This window comes from Anoplopoma fimbria, chromosome 20 (assembly GCF_027596085.1).
Source record: "Anoplopoma fimbria isolate UVic2021 breed Golden Eagle Sablefish chromosome 20, Afim_UVic_2022, whole genome shotgun sequence".
Taxonomy (NCBI): Eukaryota; Metazoa; Chordata; class Actinopteri; order Perciformes; family Anoplopomatidae; genus Anoplopoma; species Anoplopoma fimbria.
In genome coordinates, this window is record NC_072468.1 from 15,670,695 (window position 1) to 15,692,679 (window position 21,985).

Genomic DNA, 21,985 nt, shown 5'->3' on the forward strand with positions numbered 1-21,985 from the left:
TATGAAACATCTGAATGTGAATGCTGTTAATATCGCTTTACATTGTGCTGGCACACTGCAGCTGTGGAACAAAAACATTAAATGACAAAGAGAAAATAGGCTAGTTTATATTTTTCTTTAAGAGGGAGTTGTTTCATTCAGTAAATTTAACATCACAATGTGTTTTTAATTATCTGACCATTTTTTAACTATATTTTGTCACCTCAACACAGAGCCAGAAACTACTCACTCAGAGAGAGCAAAGCCCTCTCTCTCTTGATTTTTCATAAACTGTCAGATGACTGTTTGTGAAAATTGCAATGCATAGACGGTAGCGTCTAATGTTGATGTTCATCAAGCTTGACAATTAATTTCGCTGGATTCTAGTAATATGTAAAAAGTAGCTTGAAATGTATCTGTTATATGAATGTTTCCTGTTCTGTTCAGTCACTGCTTGTTATATCTGTGAATTATCTCTGATAAAACCCACTGAGGTTTATACATGCAGCTTATAATAGTCTCTGTATTTCTTAATATTATTCTTTTATACTTTTACAAATTCAATTCCTTTTGCATCCATTTAAAATACAGAAAAGTGTTGCTTATTAGTCGGAGCTGCTGTGTGAGTTTTTGTTTTGCAGTAAATCAGTGGTTACGTGTACTAAACCCTGCACACATTAACTTAAATTCTCACACCATTTGGTCTGATGTGTGGTTTTTGAGTGTGTGGTCTCATCACAGTACACACCTGGTGGTCTTCTGAGGGCCCCTCACACCTTTAACCTCAGTACAAGTGCAGATGAAAAAACTACCTTAGTTTCTAATGTGTGTGTTAGTGTGTGCGTGTGTGTGTCGGTTAGTGTGTGTCTAGTGGCGGATGCAGGACAAACGAACACCAGCAGTTTTTTCTTCTCCCATGAACACTCGTGGTCAAGTTTGGTTTAAGGAAGTAGGTGGGGGTTGTTGTTTTCAACTTTCAGTTAAAACCACCTGCAGTAAGCTCTGTCCACTGTAACACTTCCAGAACTGATTTTACTTATGATAGTGCTTGGAAAGTGTCATTTGACCTTGCTAAAAGAGCAATCACCTGACAGAATAGTGATGTAGTGTCGACTTGACAGAGAGCTGTTATCTTTTTGAGTTTCCCCTTTCCAGAAAAGTATGGGCACCCAGAAATAAATATTACTATGGGTCCATGTCTTTAACAATAGGATATATAGTATCGAAACAGCTATCAATTAGTCATCTGACTGAAAATTTATCAAAGACATCTGTGAATGTCAATCAAGTAGAAAATACTAAAAATGTCATCTTTACCGCTCTCTTGGGAGGATTTGGTGACTCGTGAGCAGCTTAGAGAAATGACTGGGCTCCGATAACATGTAATGGTAATATTGTTTTAAGTATTTTCTTTTTCTATTTAATTAGTAATGGAAAAAATATTGCATGACCATACTGGATCATTTTGGGCCCTCTTCACCTGTGGGCCGATACAGTCATTCACACAACAGTTTTCACACAAAACAGGCATTGCTGGTTATTGCATACACTAGCTGTGGATTACTTTATTGACTCTTAGTGTGTTGCAGTGCTTGAAGAGGTATAAGTATTAGATCCTTTACTAAAACTAGCATTACCACACGGTAAAAATACTTGCAATTAAAAGTCCTTTATTCAAAATCTTACTTAATTAAAAGTATGTAGCAGTATCTCATGCATTACATACTGTAGCATTATTAATGCATAAAAGTGTAACCATTTTAATGTTGAGGTGGAATAGATTTGAACTACTTTAAATTGATCGATATTTTAAGAGGTTTTGTTTTAGTAACTGGTTACTAAAAAGTATGACATTTCCTTCAGAATTGTACTAAGGGTAGAAGTATAAAGTAAACTAAGAATACCTCAACATTGTACTAAGTAGGCTCACAACACTTGAGTAAATGTACTTAGTTATATTCCACCAGTGACTATTCAGCATTTGAGTCTGGACCCGATGTAAGCACCATGTCTTAGAGGAGCATTTACCACAATGATGTAAACCGAGAAGACATATCGATTATTCATCGTTTTCTTTGTGTCTGCACTTGTTTTCCTACCTCTGATAAAATGAGGTATTGCATACCATTATTAAAACAATCCCCCTCCAGTTGCATTTACAGAACCCTGCAGGTGGTTTTAACAAGTCAAAAGAATTATACCAGCCATCTGAAGAGAGATTTGTGGAAGTAGGTTTGTTGGATATGAAGTAAAAGGCCAAAAACCTGCATTGGAATTTAATGTCTCCTCCTATGAAATGCATTCTCTCGACTAGTGTGGCGGTAATTTGTGGCAGCAAAATGGGATTACATTTGTCAACCGAGCACTACAAAGCAAAACCCGATCAGCTGCTATTACGTAACGGCCGGTGACATAACTCTCTCCAGCCCGGGACGGTCAGGGCGCACAGAGAGCGCAGGGGAGGGGGAGAACCGGGCGCACGGCTTGTGAACGGCCGGCCGGTCCAGCTGCACTCTCTCCTCTCTGCTGCTGCTGCCTCGGGGGGGGAATTCAATTAATTCAAAACAACCCCACAAGAGGAGGTGTGCTGTTTGACAAAAGGAGGCAGACAGAGAGGGGGTATAAGATGACGACCGAGTTTTGGGAAACGCTATAAGGACAGGAATCAGGCGAGATGGCAGTCCATGTTTTCAAATGCCTGCGCCGGCCTGGGCGCTAGAACAACCAACAGGTAGTATGAGCTCGAGTTTTGTCACGTTAACGTCCGAGTCGTAGGGCGGCAGGTGGAGTTTCAAAAGCGACTGTCGTTTGTGTGTGTGTGTGTGTGTGTGTGTGTGTGTGTGTGTGTGTGTGTGTGTGTGTGTGTGTGTGTGTGTGTGTGTGTGTGTGTGTGTGTGTGTGTGTGTGTGTGTGAGGTGAGTGTGTAGGGCCGCCCAGTGTTTTGACAGGAGAGTAATGGAATATGAGGAGCCCGACGTGCCCCCCGCTGACAGCCCCATCAAAAGAGGTAAGAGGATCCATCACTGGGGTTTTATTCTGCAGCTTGTTTGGGCTATTTGAACTGTTGTGACTCTGCAAGTAGCATGCAACTTTCTTTAGCTACATATAGTTTATTTTTAGTCTCATATTTACATTATATAGTGTTCTCTCTTTGTCTTTATGTCCTTCCCTCTTTAACACAAAGCAAGCCTTATCTCCCAGCATGCCACGCTTTGCCCACTCCCACCCACATGTATCTCCTCCTTCCCACTCTTTATCTCATACTGCTCACCTTTCCTTCACTGGCTGACTCTGTTTCTGTCTTTCCTGTCACAGTGTTCACTATTATGTCATTTCCCTCCACTCTCATCCATCTTTACTCTATTAACCCCCCTCATCCCTTTCATGGAGTGTGGTTAAGGTGCTGTGAGTGGGTAAGAATGGCAGTAAGCCGGAGTAATCCTTGGGGATTAGTTCTTATTTTTGCTTCTGTTTTTGGTCAATGCTTTACTATTCAAAGCCTCTTCCAGGCTAAAATCAAACTGTTGGCCCTCACTTGAGATAAGACACCTTGTCCTTCTGCCTCAGAGACCCACTGCACACCCTTCATTCCCTAATTCGACACCTTTTGCTAAAATGTACATGCGCTGCTACACAAATGGATGTAATGTGCAGAGTGAAGAAAATAAAGTTTTTTTGCAGCGGTGGAACAGCATCTATACCCTCTATTCAAGTAAACATAGTAGGAGCACAGTTGAATAATACTCCATTAGAAGTCAAAGTCCTGCATTTTATCTTTACAAAAATGTACAGTTTACCAAGGTCATCAATATCTAGCCATACAGACAGTTTTGGCATTGCGCAACACATTTGTTTATAGTAAGTGATTTATTTAGCCATTAATAGAGTGATTTAGTGGTATTATAGTACACATATTAAAATATCTGACACAAGCATTAACAAACATCAATTATTTACCTAATATGTGTAACTTAAATATACATAAATATGGTCCAAAATCCCTTTTTTCTATTGTTCAACTTAAGTTCAATTTAAATTGAAATGTTATCATGTATGAAATTTTATCATATGTTTAATTGCTACTAATACAGAAAAACACTACACAATATTGTCAGACTGAGTGAAAAAGACAATTTTAACAACCTTAAGCTTCAGGGGTAAAGGTTTAGTGATTAAAGGTTTTTGTAAAAGAGCAGCATCAGTTAACTTATCAGATACTAGAACTGCTGTAATGTCATTTCAATCTGGTTTATGTGGAGTTTCAGTGTGGTTGTACAGTTTTTGCTGATATGGCTATTCTTAATGTGACGAATGTCTTGGTTTTGGTGGCTGTTGTGGGTGTCTTGTCATTTTTCTTGAGTGCTGAGTTTGAGTCTCTGGTACTGCTCCACATTGCATTTCCTCCTGTCTGTAGGGTAAAACTGTGCTGCTGTTTATTATTGGATAAAAAGCTGTCTGTGGTGTCCCTCAGGGATCTATTGTGGGTCCCGTCCTCTTCTCTATATACTTTATATGTTATTCTGCCGTCATTTGTGAATGTAATAGTGGTGTTTGTTGTCACAATAGTGTCAGCCAGTAGTATCTTTCTATCATTTTTATACTATAAGCCAGTCAATAATAGGCCAACATTTTAACATCATACAGAAATGAATTGTTTTCTTTAAAAAAAGTAATTTTTACTTTGAATTCACCTTAGTCAGTGCTGAGCTACATTTGGGACTTCTTCAGGATTCCTGAACGAAACACCCTCAGACAGTACAAAAGATTTAAGGTGAATTGACCTTTAGCTAAACTCCGCCCCGACAGCTCGTTGTCAAGGTGTCACAGTAACTAAAGGGTCCAAACTGTCACTAACTGCACTCGCTGAATATATTATAATATATATTAACATTTGGAAAAATCAAAAAAGCAATTTCACAGAGAAGCAGACAAAAGGGTCTGCAATATGCATTCGAAGGATATATCCAGGATGTCCAACTGATACAGCAGCAAAATATGTTTGAAAAATGGACACTGAAGCCTGCAGGTCACAGTGTACAAGTGAACAACCACATCACTTGGCGATCGAGACAGAAGTCAATAAAATGATTCAACCACACTATTCGTTTAAAGCCGGGTAGGTATATTTTCTGTTACAATCATTATAAGGCAAAGAAACATAATGTTTTAGAAACGTATATCTCCTTCCAACCTCTCCAGGTAATCCAAAATCCTTTGGAAAAATCATGTTGGGTTGAAATGCTAACTTCTAGGTTTTGCCTTCAAAAATATGCGTACCCTGCAGCACTCTACTGCACTTTTTAGTCAACAACCTAATCTGAAAGGCCAAAAATCCAAACCAGCCTGCTTTAATTGAGTTTACACACGTATTTTTGTTTTAGTCATTCAGTATGGAATCATATATTGACTAATTTTGCTATATTGTAAATAAGTTTCGTTTTTTCGGGATTTACTTACTTATTTATTTAACTAATAATAACAATTGTCATAGACTTCAAACACTATCTGCGTTTTTAAGTTATTTTATATTATTTTACATTGGCATGATGGTTGAAGAGTATTGAGAAAGTAATACAATAGCTATTCTGACTTTAATATATTTACATTTTGGTTTTATTCTGAGCTCTATGTTTCATGGTTTTGTATTCAGGCAAAGTTGTCGACCTACTCTCTGGGTTCAGTGGTCTTCATTGCTGTTATGTAACGCAGCAACTGCCACTTGAGCAGTCAGCTTAGATGTCAGTGTAGGAACGTTAGTGAGATTTTGACTGATGAGTGGTGTTGATGTTTGTGTCTCTGTAATCATGTAATCATGGGTTTATGGCCTGGCTGACAGGTGTGTCTCTCTTAATGTGTACATGCTGTGTCACATTTAGTTTGTACAGAGACCGATGTTGGTGATCGCATTAGATTCTTTTCCCACCACAAGCCACACACTGCAAACTGTTAATTCCATTCAGCGTAGAGATCAACTTTATTAAGTTAAAATTTTTAGTAACAAATTTTAAAAATGACACGGTTTTAGCCCGAAATTCAGTATATTGCAGGTTACTTTAAATTATTTACCCTGGCTCATCTCATTGATACCTACATGACTCATAAAAAATATAAACAACTACCAATGAACAGGTTTTTTTCTCACATAATGTTCATTGGCTTTCATTTTTAATAAACAGAACAAATAACATCCCTCCAACCCCAAAAAACAATCTTAACAAACATAACAATAAATATAAATAAGCAAGTAATTGTAGACAAGAGAAAATTTGAATAAAACTGTAAAGAAACAAAACATCAAACTATACTATACTATTTCTCTAACTATACAAAATAAACTATATACACAATTAGAAACATTTAAACAAGAATAATAATACAATATGTATATATCTACACGCACACAACACTACAGAAATACATATATCGGGATATCCACAGGTTGTTTTAAGTGTTGGTTAAGTTATTTGGTAATCAGATGATGATTTAGATTCTTGCATTTCTAAATCTGTCAAATGAAAAGAAGGACAATCACGCTCTTTTGAAACCATATTAATACAATGCTTATGTAATTATTATATCAACTTTGGAAACATTTAAAACCCATCAAATAATAAACAAAAATGTATTGCTTTAGATTTTTGAAATTATGCTTATATTTACCTAATGAAGCTCCTTTTAAAGTATGATTTAATTTAACATAAATCTTATACATTTTATTTAGCAGTCCCCTTCAAACATTTAGTGTTACAATTTCATTACATTTTCCGCCTGTGTGTGCGCCGCTCTGCTCTCATTCCATGCTTTCTGCTTATGAAGCAAAAATGATTTGATGAGGGGAGGAAAACAGTGGAAACCACAGAGGGCCTGATCTAGTGTCAGACAAAGACCGGCTAGCTCTACATCTTCCATTGATACTTATCTTCCCTGCCTTCAAACCTCTCTGTCTCACCCCCCCCACCCCACCCACAAGCACACATACATACAACTCCAGAAATAAGCCCCTTGTTTCAGAATCGTCCCTCCGCGCATTTTCTTACACTCACTGCAATTCAGACTTTCTCACAATTGCGGTCAAACAGGCAGAAAAAGAGGACCTATTGCTTCACAGACACCCACCTTCCTCTGCCTTTATCTCCTGTGTGTGTGCGTGCGGGTATGGGTGCTGAAGAGTCCCATAAACATAACATAGACACACAGCATTGTAAATAGGAATCCTCTAATTTCACCTATCAGTCAGGCTTCTTATCTGACCACAGGTCTTTGTACATTGGAAAAAATACTGAAAAAAGTAGTGCATTCTGAAAACCCTGTATCAAACTGCCACTTGACAACAAGGAGTTTCTCACAGCTGAAATTTGTAACTTAAGGCCTGGGTTAGTTTCTGTCACATTTGATACTAATTGTATTTATTCCACTGATTAAAAGCCAACCTTGAGTGTATAATATTCATGATTTCACATAGTTATATGCTCATTTGCATATTTTAAATGTTTTGTTACATTCAAGCATCACAATGATTTAAAAAAAAAAAAATGTAAACTTGATATTTCACTGCCAAACACTGCTACAGTTCAGGTTTAAGTGATGGAAGAAGTATTCAGATAATTTAGAAAGACAATGTTTTGTAGAAGTAAAAGTTTTATTTCACATTTTACTTTCAAGTATTGACAACAAAATGTACTTCAAGAATAAAAGTACTCATTATGCAGAAACCAAACTGTCAGTGTTATTAGAGAACCAATATATTGGTGCATCAACATGTAAGCAGTACTTTCATGTTGTAGTTAGTGGTATTGTGGTTGTTTGGTACATTTATCTAAATGTGGTGAAGTTGAAGTGTAAAAACTGTAATTGAGTACTGTACTTCATTAATGTACTAAGCTATTTTCTCACATTGGCAGGATTTCAAAAATCGAAGATCGAACCCTTTTTAAAAAGTACCAGTGTGCTGTTTAGTCCTCGGTTAAATTTGGGGTTTAGCCTGAGTTTAAGTGTCTGTAAAGCTCATGAATAAACTACATGTTTTGTTACTGTTTCTGAATATTTACCCAAATGCTCATATGTAGTAAAGCTTGTAGTGAAACTTGGATTTACAGTAAGTGGTGTGTAGTTTATTAACAACATGTCTTCTTCCTCAGGAGGAGCCGTGTCAAAGAAGACTCATTTGAGTAAGTTCTTTATAAAATATGGTGTGTTAGCATCTATGTGTGTATGAGTGTGGTAATGACATTGCTTGTGTTGTGCTAGATATTTGTGCATGCATTGTGGTTAACTTCATAGTTCATGAACATACAACATTGCACCTGTACAGCAAGACACACAAACACACACACACACACACACACACACACACACACACACACACACACACACACACACACACACACACACACACACACACACACAAACACACTGTAGTGTCGTTGCATTAGCAACACAGTGTGTGTGCTGTGTGTTGCACCTGTGCTGCCCCTCACACACACACACACACACACACACACACACACACATGGACACACACACAAAACCACACACACACTGCATACAGAAAGTGATGAAAATACCAACTACTAGGGCTTTGGCATCTGAATGCGGATGACTGAGATAACGTCTCGTCTTTTTTTAACTTCTTTGGTTTAACACTTTCTGCCACAACTTTAACACACCTGGGTGTGTTAGCAAGCATTGAGATGCTGTTAACACACACCAACCTTGTGTTAAGTGATATGATTATAACCATATTGATCATAAACAATTTTGATTCTATTGATTGTTGCTTGTGACTGAAGACAGCCATGGTAGTCTTGTGTTGTTCGGTGCATCAGTCAGGTGATATGTATACATTCTCAAGTACTGCACTTTGAGGCTCTTGAACTGCAACTGAGAATTTCCATTTGCTGATACTTTCTTCTTCTACTCCAGTACATTCAACAGTGAAACATTGTTCTCCATTAATCTATTTTTGAAGCGTTAATATACAAACATATGTTCCCCTTACAAAATAGTGCGTTGCCATAGATTAAACTACCCAACAGTATTCAAGTAGTTAACATTTTAATACTGCTCACATCTTAATGCAGCATTAATATGTCCAGTTATATGATGTAACGCTCTGATGGGGGCCATTTCTTTACTTTAGACACTTTAAGTATATTTTGCTGATAAAACTTTTTTTTTATTCACTTATAAGAGAGTAATGCAAAATAATGATATTTCTGCTTATCTCAATGCTTTTATTGTATGCCAGGGTAAATAAACAACCATGTGCATCATAAGCATCAACAAGAAAACTTAAAAAAATGTTTAACCAAACCCCACGTGTGAGTTAGAGTATTTAAAATCTTAGGTTGACTGAAATATTTTTGTAACTTATATTGTTTATTCTTGTTGAAAATGGTTTAGTTTAAATTCCCAGGGAGAGGCATAAAGGTGCCAGACACTATAAAGCAGATTTTTTTCTAACGTGTGATGTAGAGTGAGGGGGTGAAGGATAACAACAAAGGTATAAGGAAAAAGTACCTTGAGAAAGAAGCCAGGGCAGGGGACAGTCCCCCCCCTTTCTTTCTCTGTCTCCTCTCTCTCTCTCACACACACACGAACACACGCAAATGCTAACAAGGAAGGTGAGGCGGCGACTGTCACTCAAAAGTCTAAATAAGTACGCTGAAGCTGCAGTTAGCACCTGACATGGCTCGCTGAAGGAAGAACAAAAAGAAAGAAGAAAGATTGAAAGACTAGATGAAAAAAAGTGTGTCAAAAGGAAGAGTTTTGTGAGACAAAGTGAGAGGACAATTGAGTCTGTGAAAGTGGGACAAACGTCTGAGACAAGTGGAGGAGTGAGGATGATGCGAGGTAGGGATGAAGTTTTTTGGTGTGTCTGTCTGTGTGTGTGTGTGTGTGTGTGTGTGTATGTGTGTGTGTGTGGGCAGTCTGATCAAAGATATTTTATGGATTTGATCAATTACATGCTATTTGTTCAAAGTTTCTCACCATCAACCCTGATTTTAGAGTTTATTTAAAGTAAATATACGACTGACGTGATGCTTCTGATGCATCGTGTTGTTATACAGACAGTTAATACTTTTAGGTTTAAGTCATTTTTGTTCAGGTTTCCACTTTTAATATTTGATGTAACACTAGGTCGTACAGTGAAACAAAATGTTCAAAGTGGCTCTAATATTGACAATTTTGCGCTGTTACAGCAAACTAAATTTTATGTTAAATGTTATGTTTCGGCTTGTTTAACGTTCCCCTAATGAAGGCAGATGTTCTATTTTGTTTTGAAGCTTATTTGGGTCCCACCAAAGTTCTTCACTGTTATGTACGTACCAATCGATATATATGTGTTTCAGTTTTAGGATTTGGTAACATGACTCAATATTGAGCTCCCTTCGATTGATTTAAGATTTGAGTCATGTCTCGGATATTTCTTCCCTCTTTCCCTCCCACATACGCCTCAGACACGAAGCTGAGCTGACTTAAGATGTTGAGAATGAGAGTGCACAAGTTAAAATTGATACTTTTTTAAACAAATTCTATACGTTTGAGTTAACTGCAAAACACCCTTTGTTTAGACTCATCATATTTTATTATAAGTAATATAATAAACAAATGAAACTAATGAAGGCCCAAGGGACCAGGTTCTAAAATTACTTTTGAAATGTTACAAACCCGTTTGCAAACACTTCCACCGAATTGTAACCAAAGCAATAACGAAAGAGACAGGAAAACAGGATGCTTCACAACCGCAGTGCATCAGTTTGAATGGACTAACTTCACACACGTACAGTAGACAGGTTGCAGAGGAAATGCTGATATTACTGTGAAAATGTGATAATGAAATAGGTAAAAGAAAAATGGGATTTCTTTAACAAAGTAATTCAAAAACAGGCAGAGGGGAAGAAACAATAAGGAAATTAATAATCCTCTCTGTGCAAGTTGCTTACACGCTTGTTCTCTCTTGCAACATGCAAACACACACACACACACACACACACACACACACACACACATATAGATGCACAAGCACACAGATCCGCAGCTGCTTTTTAGATGGCGCCTAGATATAGCATATCTTAGCCCTGCAGCTGTGTGTGGATATTGTGTGCATGAAAGAGAGAGAGAAGGAGGCTCTCATTGCCAAAAACAGAACTTTTTGTGTCTTCACTTCGTCAATAAACATTTATACTTCTAATTCCCTGGTGTTACACACTCACAGTGGGCTTGATGCCGTCAGAATTTACGCACATACACATTTTATATGGCTTTTTTGTTGTATTCGGGGGATTCCTGGATTATGTCTCATACAGTTTCTTTATCAGAAAGGATTTCCTTGTGCCTCTGTACAGCGCTTCCAAAGCGGCAAAAGCGGTTGGCTTGAGATCAAAGCTAACATCAAAATCGCAGGTGACACATTCCCCCCGAAATATGGTAAGAGAAATACAACACTTGAGCTGATTCATACACTTTGCTACTGTCAAACCTGTACCCTTTCAAACCCTCAAACTCAGCCTGCACTTCAAAGTAAAATATGGTAAATCTGAATCTAATTGGTGTTCAGATTAGCTTTGATAATTCCCTTTTTCTCAGACAAGGTACTGTGGGTAGTAGTTCTCACTTTGTTGTTGTCAAATAATGAATGAAACTCAGTAGTTCTCACACAACCAACAAAGTCTGAAGCATAAAGATATTTAACACCTATAGATCCGCGGTCAGCATTGCACTAAATGTAACCAGAAATGTTAAGTAACAAAATATGCAATACAGAATGGGAAGAAATACTTCTTCTCAAAATACCCCAGTTTTGTCATGAATTTTTTTTTTTGTTAAAGATCATTAAATACAAATTACGGTTAGAAATTCATAAATCATGGTTTTAAAAATAAATTAATTGTGAAAGGCATATTGTCATTTTCTGTCAGTAAGTCAGAGAGATCCTTCTTAACAAGGCAGGGCCAATGAATATAAAGTTGGATTTTGGTATGATGTTATTTTTGAATGAGAAAAGTATGCATTTTAGATATGAGCATTGTGTATGCTATTTTATTTTGTTAACTAAGAAAATTACGTAATTTACTCCCCCCGTATATATTTTATTACATTATAAAATAAAGTGTGGTTGTTACCCAAATGATGCATCAGCAAGATTTTAAATTAAAATCTTTAAAGTATAATATATATGAATTACTAACTTGTTTCTTTAGTATTGATAATAATGAGTACAATAATTATCTAAACAATTTTAAATCATGGTAAGCAAGTTATTAAAACATTTAACTTAAAGTAGTGTTGTAAATAAATACAATTTTAATCCTCCTAACCTGGGTTTATTAACGTGTTGTTTTAAAACTTCAACAGTCTGTTAATCTCTCACGAACACACAATCAGTGTGTTAGTTGGTGTGTGTGTGTGTGTGTGTGTGTGTGTGTGTGTGCGTGCGTGCGTGCGTGCGTGTGTGTGTGTGTGTGTGTGAGGTTGTAATGTGTGTATACAAGCTTTGATTGCACTCTTGATTGCGCATGTACCAAAGCTTCCGTGAGAGGAAAGTTTTTAGTTTTTTGTCCTTTTACAGTCTAAGAACAGACTGCTGACGGTTGATTTTAGGCTGAAGAGTTGAGTGTGTCAATCTGTAACGTCCACCCATCACCCCACCACCCACACACACACACACACACACACACACACACACACACACACACACACACACACACACACACACACACACACACACACACACACACACACACACACACACACACACACACACACACACACACACACACCACACACACACCGTAGAGTACTTAAGTAAACTCTTTCTAGGTTGAAATCAAAACGTTCCTTACGTTTAAGTATATTAAAGGTGATATATATTGATGGCTTTTTTGCCTTTTCAGGCTTGTTCGGTGTGATTTAACATATTAGGAGGTAGGTTTACTTCATCTTGCCAACAAGTTTAAGAATCACAAAAATTGAGAACCTAACTTATTGTCCACGTTCAGCAGGAAGTCATTATACTCACAAGAAACCTGTGAATGTTTCTTAACGTTTATTTTCTGTTATACACGGAAGCTTCCGTTGTATGTACGATGACTCTGATAAATGTACTTTTTAAGCCATTACAACTCTAAATCCTGATCAAAAGACGTAAATCAGTCCGCAGCGTCTCGTATGCAGAAGCGTGGGAGGTGGCACTCTTTTATTTTGAGAGACAAACCAGAACATTTCCACCACTGCTCATTTACTGTACTCAAACATCTTCAATACCTATCATCATCTCACACATAATCAATTTTATGATTTAAATTGATTGAAGTTGTTGTTTTATTTAAATGAGCTCCCTTCAGTATGAATATGTAAATATAGCTTTGTGTGGTGTGTTTATGGTTGGTTTCATACAGTACGTTGTTACTGGAACGCAAAGGAAATATAAAACGTTGAATGTTTGTGAAGACATATTGTAAGCCATGATGCAAAAAAAGTAAACAGCATTGCTTGGATAGAGTATACTGGAAAGCAGAATTGATCTTCATCAGTGATTGAGTACATAAGCACATAAGATCTATAATTAACATATATTTTTAACCTCATTAATTGGGTCATGCTGAGCAGTTGAGCAGAGCTGCCACATGAGGGTAAACCATTATCAGCTTTTTAGGCATTTGCCAGTAAGATTTAAAAAAATGCTAATTTATACTAATCCAACATGTATTTATAAAATATGTTTTTCATCTATATTGGCTGCTAGACACAACAACCCTTCTCTGTCACTGAAAAAGACACTAATGGAAGAAATAAAGGAGGATTAGTTTTTTTTCAGTATTTTATATATCTATCTCACACACATATGCACACACACCATGAGATGCTGGGTGTGATTTATCTAAGCCTGTGGCTGGACATAACAAGGTGAGACATAAAAAAAATGCTCACAGGAGCTTCAGTGTTGTCCGCTCATAAGTTCATTTCCACTCTCAGAAACTGGTGTCTTGATGCAGAATCCCTGTTTTGCAGATGTTTTTTTTTTCAAGTAGAAAAAGTCTAAAAAAATAAGTCATGATTTAACTTGGTCCTGCTTTAAATGCCGTTCTGTGTGGTTAGGTTGACATGTTAAAAATTATTAGAGCTATGGAGGAGTAGCATATGCGATGTGTGTGTGTGTGTGTGTGTGTGTGTGTGTGTGTGTGTGTGTGTGTGTGTGTGTGTGTGTGTGTGTGTGTGTGTGTGTGATCAGTGAAAGGTTGTGGGTCATGGTGGATTTCCTGTTGTTTGAGGTTGACAATCAGAAGTGAAATAGTGAGAGAAAAAAACAGAGCCCACTCATGTTTACCTCGCCTGTCCTGCACTTCAGATAGAAATACAACCGTAGTCACAGCTCAGTAACTTTAAATGATATTTGAACCAAATCATCCAGTCATTTTGGAGTGTCAGTAACTTGTTGTATTTGTGAAATACTCTAATCCTTATCATGGTTAATCTTGAGGTCAATTAATCAGCTCTATTGGTAGAAGCAGAAAACTCCTATTATGAGTGTTTTCTGCTTTGTTAACCTCAGAGTGACCGTCCCTGTAATCCCTGTGGCACCAGATAAAGAGGGACACACTGACACACTAACACACACTTGTGAAAAAATCTGACACAGTTATGCACGGAAACGCAAATACTTCTGTGTATAAGCATCAGACGTAAGAGCTTGCAGAAAATAATCACACACCTTCAGTGCATTTGTGGAAGGAAGAGAGGAGATGACAGGAAGAGATTAAAGCAGATTATCTAGTAAAAATGACAATGCTATATGCTGTGCTTCCTGGTTGTGTTTTATATAACTATAAATTCATTATATTAAGTAACTATACATAGTACTTTATTATTTTATTGGAGATATGTTTGTTAGGACATACTATAAAACTTTTCGCACCTGTCACCAACACAGACTTTTAGACATCTCTGGTACTTTAATGCATGAAATAACATCTGATTCTGACAAAAATCGCCACTAAGATTGAGGGGCGTGAGAGCTCCAAGAGATCAGGGGCACGGAGGGGGAGGTGAGAGGGGGGGTGGGCCGTTACTGGCAGTGATGAAGGTAGAGAGAGGATGCATTACTGGCAGCTGTGTCCTTTATGAGCGAGACAGAGATGGATTCACAAAGAAAGAATTGACATGAAAGAGGGACAGTCAGAGTGAAAAAGAAGCCAGTCAACCACTTGAAAGGACTCTGAGGTTGACACCTTCGTATTCTTCGCCTTTCTCCATTTGAAAATATTCCACGTCCTCAGAAGACTCCTCTCCTCGCCGTATTTGATGTTATTTTGTTCATTATTATTAAGGCAGGAGGTGTTTGAGAGGAAAATATGGTTCACTCTGGTCACACAGCAATTGATACATGTTTAAGGGGGAAGTACAGCATAAGTTCAGACGGTGGGAATTGCTCAGATGACTTCTTTGGGTAAAAAATATACCAAGTCATTATGATGCATGTTGGCTTAAGTTATTTTGACAGTGAGAAGCTGTGCGCTATAGAAGTTTAGATTGACACCCTCATGGTGTGCTTTCTGAGTGACTGTGAAGTGGTACCAGCGGGAAGGAAAGTAGTCGTGGAATGCACTTGAAAATGTTAACACTGTTTTTACTCCTGTGTTTGTTCAGCCCAGATTGAAGTTATCCCATGTAAGATCTGTGGTGATAAGTCCTCTGGAGTGCATTATGGAGTCATCACTTGTGAGGGCTGCAAGGTGAGAAGACAGCATCCGACATGAACTGTACAAACACACACACACACACACACACACTCAAGATATAATATATACATATTTCAGGCCAATTGGAGCAGTCCCTATGCTTTGCATGTTCCACATTTTATTGTTAGTATGCAGTCATGCAGTGTGGGACTCACACTGCTCCGATCTTGGTCTTCACTCAGTGTGTGTATAAGTATACAATGAGAAATATCTTTGTAAAATAATCAGAATGCATTGCAGAGGTGAATTTTCCTTAGTTTTCTTTTGAGCAATCACAGTAATGATGTTGCCAAATATATTAGACAATGCATAGGCAATTTATAGATATCCCCATAGTCTTGATATTAAGTCCTCTTTGTCTGAGACGGAGACCGAGAGTAAAAATGCGGTTGAAAAGAAACAGAAACATTCAAAAGGTGGTCTTGAGTCCAGTCGCAAGACCAAGACCGATCTTGAGTACTGCAACACTATAGATTTTTACGTTTGTTAATCTTAAATAGCATTATTGGTATTTGCCTTAAACTTCCAGTTTCTGTTTGGCTCTGTTAACCATGCCACACTAACCAACCCTCAGGGATTTTTCCGGCGTAGCCAGCTGCCTACTGTGTCCTACTCCTGCTCCAGGCAGAACAACTGTCAGATCGACCGGGCCAGCCGCAACCGCTGCCAACACTGCCGTCTGCAGAAGTGCTTAGCAAAGGGCATGAGCCGAGATGGTGAGACACAAACACACCGACATGCAGACCGACGGACAAAATATATATTCCACTCACAGCATTCATGTTTTTGTCCTCCTCAGCTGTGAAGTTCGGACGGATGTCCAAACGTCAGCGTGACTCTCTGATTGCTGAAGTGGAGCGACATCGACAGCAGCAGCAGCAGCAGCAGCTTCAGGGTGAGGCCCAGTCTCTCTTGTCCTTCCCCACCAAGGCCCGTCAAGACCGCTCCCCACAGCTCCTCCAGCCCATGGCCGCAGCCTACTCTTTCACCGGAGAGGCCGAGCTGCTGTCCTACACCGCTGATGTTCACCCTTACCTGGTTTGCTCCCCAAACGAGTCGCAGGTGTCGGGTATGATCTACCGAGGCTCCGTTGTGTCTCCCACATCGAGATCCCAGGTGAGGGGGGACAACAGCGGACACCCTGACATAAGAGGTAAAGCTCTCGTGTGTGCACATATCACAATTGTGTACGTTGTCTCTTTCTGCTTATTTCTCATTTGTCTCCTTTTATTCCTCATGCCAGGATTTGACTCCAGACAGCCATCTCATGATCTGGTGGGGATTCATCCCTACAACCCTCTGGAGGATCCTTACCTTTATCCTCACTCTCTGAGGAATATAGGTGAGCAAAAAGCAGTGGGCTAACGTGAATAAAGGTGTGTTGTATTTTAATATTTAACAGTGTGTTTATTTTTTAATTTTCAGATGAGTTGTGTGCCAGCATTGTGCGTTCCCACAGAGAGACCAGCCAGTACAGAGTGGAGGAGCTGCAGGCTCTCAGATGGAAAATGCTCAACAGAGAGGAGATCCAAGCCTTCCAGAGCAAAGTATACCAACCTGACGATTGTTTTTTGATTCTCAGACTCCCTGTCACATTTTTGTCACTCTACTCAGGCAGTCTCAAAACAAAACATGACATTTCAAATGATCTTGAGGCTACTTTTGCTTTATCAAACAGAAAAACTATCATTTTCCCCTCTGCTCTTCTTCCTCCTCTTTGATCACATATGCAACTAATCCTTTCAGTAGCACATATGTTATACATTTTATTACATTTGGTAAAAAGAGATACACTATAGAAACATACTATGGTAACTCCAAGCAAAGATCAGTAGGCTGGACAGTGAGGATGAGTTTATGTGTGATGAGTTAAACATTGATAGTCTATTTTGGTTGATTTTAATGTTATGTTCAAATAATCTGTCTTACTCTCTCACCCAGTCCGTGGATGAGATGTGGCAGCACTGCGCCATTCGACTGACTGATGCCGTGCAGTATGTGGTGGAGTTTGCAAAACACATCCCAGGTTTCCGTTTGCTCAGCCAGAATGACCAGATTGCTCTTCTGAAGACTGGTTTGTTTACCTGTCATTTACAAAAAGTTCCAAACACAATCTAAAGAATCTTTTATTCTCTGTTTTGCCTTCTCTTAACATATATTTTTCTTCCCTCCTCTCTCAGGCTCCATGGAGGTGGTTCTGGTCAGGATGAGTCGCTTCTTCAACACAGAGAACAACACCGTCTTCTTCGATGGGAAATATGCTGGAGCTGAAGTATTCAAGTCTTTGGGTGAGGATTTCTTTACACGCAAAGGCAGTTCTGAAACCATTCATACAGTGAGCAGAATATAAAGATATTGTGGTTTATCAATGCTCTGTGGTATGTTTTCTTGCAGAATGTGGTGATTTAATTACAGCAGTGTTTGACTTTGCTCACGGTATGTGTGCTCTAAAGCTCACGGAGCAGCAGATTGCTCTCTTCAGTGCTCTCGTGCTGATCAACACAGGTAAGATCAACTCACCTGTACCTCAATTATGTTGACTGTTATTCATTTACATAGAAAAGTGGGAAGACACTATATTAGCAAGACTTGATTACCATCAGGATAAGCAACATGTTACAGGCTTTAAAATCTCAATCAGGCAATATCTATTTTATTTTGTTTAACTTCACAAAGCATATTTTTCTTTACCCTGGTCTACATGTTCACATGTATTTTGATGGTTATTTATAGCTATATCTAGTCTGTGTCAGTGTCATTAAAATCTTCCAGACCAACAAGTTAACATAATGAAAATATAGTTTTTTCATTTTGGTCCAAATTTAGATATTAACTTCTTTTTTAAAGAAGCTTCTCAGCTTTGCATTTGAATCACAACTATAACATGTTCCATCAGATTTTTTTCATTCAATCATTCCCACACCATTAGCCTATCTGCCCCCCAGTGGCAGACAACGTAGTATAACAGGCCACAAAGTGAACCGGGACTACTCACATAAATGTAGAATTATTTGAGTCAATAGTTGACTAATAGCTTGAGTAATAGGTTTTAAGACAAATTTCCTTTTTTTTTTTTTTTGCCTTTCTGTGCAGATCGTCCTTGTCTGGAGGACAGAGGCAGAGTTCAGCGAGTGCAAAGAAGCGTGGAGTTTGGACTCACACACATTCTACACCGAGACAACCAAGAAAGTCTAATGCACAAGGTACATGTCTCAGTACAGAGCAGATACTTTCTCTTTATTTACTCTATCCAAACACATTATTCTTTGACCTGCATGTTCCTCGATGTAATAGACAGCGGATTTCTGACGTTGTTTGTGTTCTCCCTGCAGCTGTACCAGAGGATGTCAGTGTTGCGTTCACTGTGCAGGCTGCACATGGAGAAGCTGCACTGGTTCAGTCAGCGTTACCCGCTCACAGCTCACTCTCTGTTCCCTCCACTCTACAAGGAGCTGTTCGGCTCTGAGGCAGAGCTGCTGCCGGGGACCACTCAATGATGATTTACCAGTACACGCAAAGTCGTACACACAAAAATATTATTTTAAGTCTCTTCATAATTTCCTGACAGAATCTATTTTTCTAATAATTAAAATAAATGACAAAAAGCACAGTTATCATAGCGTGTTAAGTATTACATTAATTCCAGCTGAGCTTTATTCGTAGATTGTGTCAAACAAAAATTTAAATTGTTTGATAGCTTAAATCTATTTTGATTATTCCAGGGAAACATGCATTTTGTTGTTGTTTGACAGCTTCTTGTCAGTGAGGTACAGCTTTCATTTTCTCAGGATACGTGCTATTGTGAGTCACAGTAAATCTGTGTCACGAAGAAATTCAAAGAGGCAGGATACTGATCGTTTTCAACTGAAACTTAAAATGGTAGTCCTCCCAAAATCTGTCTTTAGAGTTTAAGGCACTGACCTTCTGCAGATTTAAAAGGTGACTTTGCAGCCTGTCCAGGACAAGCTAGATAGAAAAATAAGATATAAAAAGCCAAAAAGTAATCAGCTTATCATCACATTCCGGAAGCTGGGTGTTGCAGGAGTTGCTCATTGACATTCCCTGTGGTTCAGGGCTGATCTAAAACATTAGATGGCGTTTTGTGCTTCATCCCCATACATTAAGTTTACAGCTCACAAACGCATGTGAGCGTGCAGCATCTCTTTAATATGTTGCAAAACAAGTTTTCCTTACAAAACATTAAATATTGATGTGTATCAATTAAACACATCCAGAAAGCAATAGACAACCTGCTCCTTTGTATCTGTATGTCTGTCGAGAAATGTCTCTCCTCAGGTTGATGTTGTCAGATTGACTAATAAAGTCCTACAAAGAAGCAGTACCTCATAAATGTTATCCTCTGTGTTTGAATATATCCTCACAGGCATTTTATATCTTTTGAGCTTTAAAAATATGTTGCATTAAATGTAGAAATGTAATTAAAATGTGAGAGATACAGTAGAAGTCTCTTCCTCTGTGTGCAAACTTTTCCTTTTTTTCCCCAGATTAACTTGCATATGTTTTGCTTTCTTAACATATCTTTGATTAAAGCCATGAGTAAAGTGGAAATGATGAGATGTTTCAGCATTAAGTACTGTATGTCCCAATGTAGTCCTCTCTTTTGCTGGAATGGGATGAGATTATAATGAAGATAATTCCATGTAAATCTGCTAATAAACGGCTGAGGCTGTGATACCAAGCAGATGTGTTTAAACTTTATTTGATTTGATTTGTAATATAAACAGTTGTGTAAGACTGAGACATGCATGATAGAAAGAAAGAGCCTGTTATGGTAACTCAACAAAACACAGTTTATTTGTAGCAGACATAGCTCAGAAGTGATGAGCAGGATTTATCATTCTCGGTAGCATATAAGAAGATGCTACCATAGTCCCTCCACCAAATTGTGGAGTTGTTGCTGTTGCATTCAACACAAAGGAAATATTAGTCATTGCGGCTGACCCTTCACCAGATGCTGACAGTGGAAAGTTATCAGGTTGTCATAGATAAAAACTGTTGCTAACCAAGTTAAGAGGAAGGAAATTAGAAGACTGAGTCAATCTGCTAAATATGTAATTTTTATATGGAAAGTCACAAGATTTTATGCCAAATGTACTCATGCTAGAAAGTTAGTTGTGTTTTTATCTCCTTGTTTTCTGAAAAGCAACTTTTATAAATTATTTTTCATATTTCAGTTTGGTTTTGAAAGGCATCAGGTAAACTCTACTTGTTGTGATGTTATCTCTCTCATGCTGGTAAACCACAGCACAACTTTATGTTTATTTAATTACCAGTTTCCCACTCGTGGCAGCTATTTCACCCACACTAATCCCACTTCAATTTCATCTGCTGTATTAAAACACAGAACTCTCTTTGCAGCGTGAGTATGAGAGTCTGTTTTTTTTTTTGCTCTCCAACCTCTCAGGGGAATTTTTACCCGGGACAAACACTTCTGTACCGTATCCGGACTCACCATCTCCAACTGAAAACTTTGATCCTAAAATGTACTGTTTATGATGTGAGAGGAAAGAGCTGTGGGGAGAGCAGCAAATGAAGGATAATCCTCCCAGTCTAAACTGTGGCCTATAGAGAAAAAACTGTGGAAACTAGTTACATTAAAGTCCACAGCTGCACAGGGAGTTCTTCTCTGTTCTGTTTTGGCTTTTTTTGTTTTTTGTTTCTGAGAACATGGTGGGAGGGATAGTGAAGCGTTTACTGACAGTCTTCGAGGCCACAATAACCCTGGACTCAAACTCAGTGTAAGATAACCAAAGGAATTTAAGGACATTAATCTCTCTCTCTCTTGAAAAGCAAACAATAACACACCAACACAGTGGGTGAGATGGAGAAAATTCAGATCGAGGTAACACAGCAGCATTATCTTTATATTGATACATTTTTCAGTGTTTTTTGTTAAGGGGAATTCCAACATTTGGAATAAAATTAGATTGTTAATAGACATTTATATCTATTTTTTTCCCCAGCTTGGATATTGCTCACTTACTTAATACAAACTGTTTGTAGAGGACTGTAAACTATCTTATAAGGAATATTTGTACTACTACTACTTCTACTACTACACCACTTCTACTACTTCTACTTATAATACTACTACTACTAATAATAACAACTCACTTTCAATCCCACATGTGACAAAATCGTGCAATTAGTCCAACAGATGATAATTGGGCTTATTGGCAGAGCAATGATTGACGAGATAATTGCTTTAAAGCCAAAGTGTCTGAATAAAAAAAGATTGAATTAAG

At 38.1% G+C, this 21,985-nt stretch overlaps 1 protein-coding gene across 2 annotated transcripts; it reads left to right on the forward strand.

The window, feature by feature from the left end:
- The first annotated feature begins 2,682 nt into the window (after nucleotides 1–2,682).
- On the forward strand, nucleotides 2,683–20,395 carry rorc (RAR-related orphan receptor C). 2 transcript variants are annotated; one of them, XM_054621304.1, is made up of 13 exons: nucleotides 2,683–2,710; nucleotides 2,900–2,986; nucleotides 8,118–8,147; nucleotides 15,628–15,713; nucleotides 16,294–16,435; nucleotides 16,519–16,872; nucleotides 16,963–17,061; nucleotides 17,145–17,266; nucleotides 17,661–17,793; nucleotides 17,900–18,007; nucleotides 18,114–18,224; nucleotides 18,813–18,922; nucleotides 19,052–20,395. In XM_054621304.1, the coding sequence occupies exons 2-13, from the start codon at nucleotides 2,935–2,937 to the stop codon at nucleotides 19,214–19,216; spliced, it is 1,512 nt and encodes a 503-aa protein (XP_054477279.1). In that variant the 5' UTR covers nucleotides 2,683–2,710; nucleotides 2,900–2,934; the 3' UTR covers nucleotides 19,217–20,395. The 2 variants fall into 2 exon arrangements, with proteins under 2 accessions (XP_054477279.1, XP_054477280.1); XM_054621305.1 differs by lacking the exons at nucleotides 2,683–2,710; nucleotides 2,900–2,986; nucleotides 8,118–8,147 and adding an exon at nucleotides 9,613–9,831.
- Nucleotides 20,396–21,985: the final 1,590 nt, after the last annotated feature.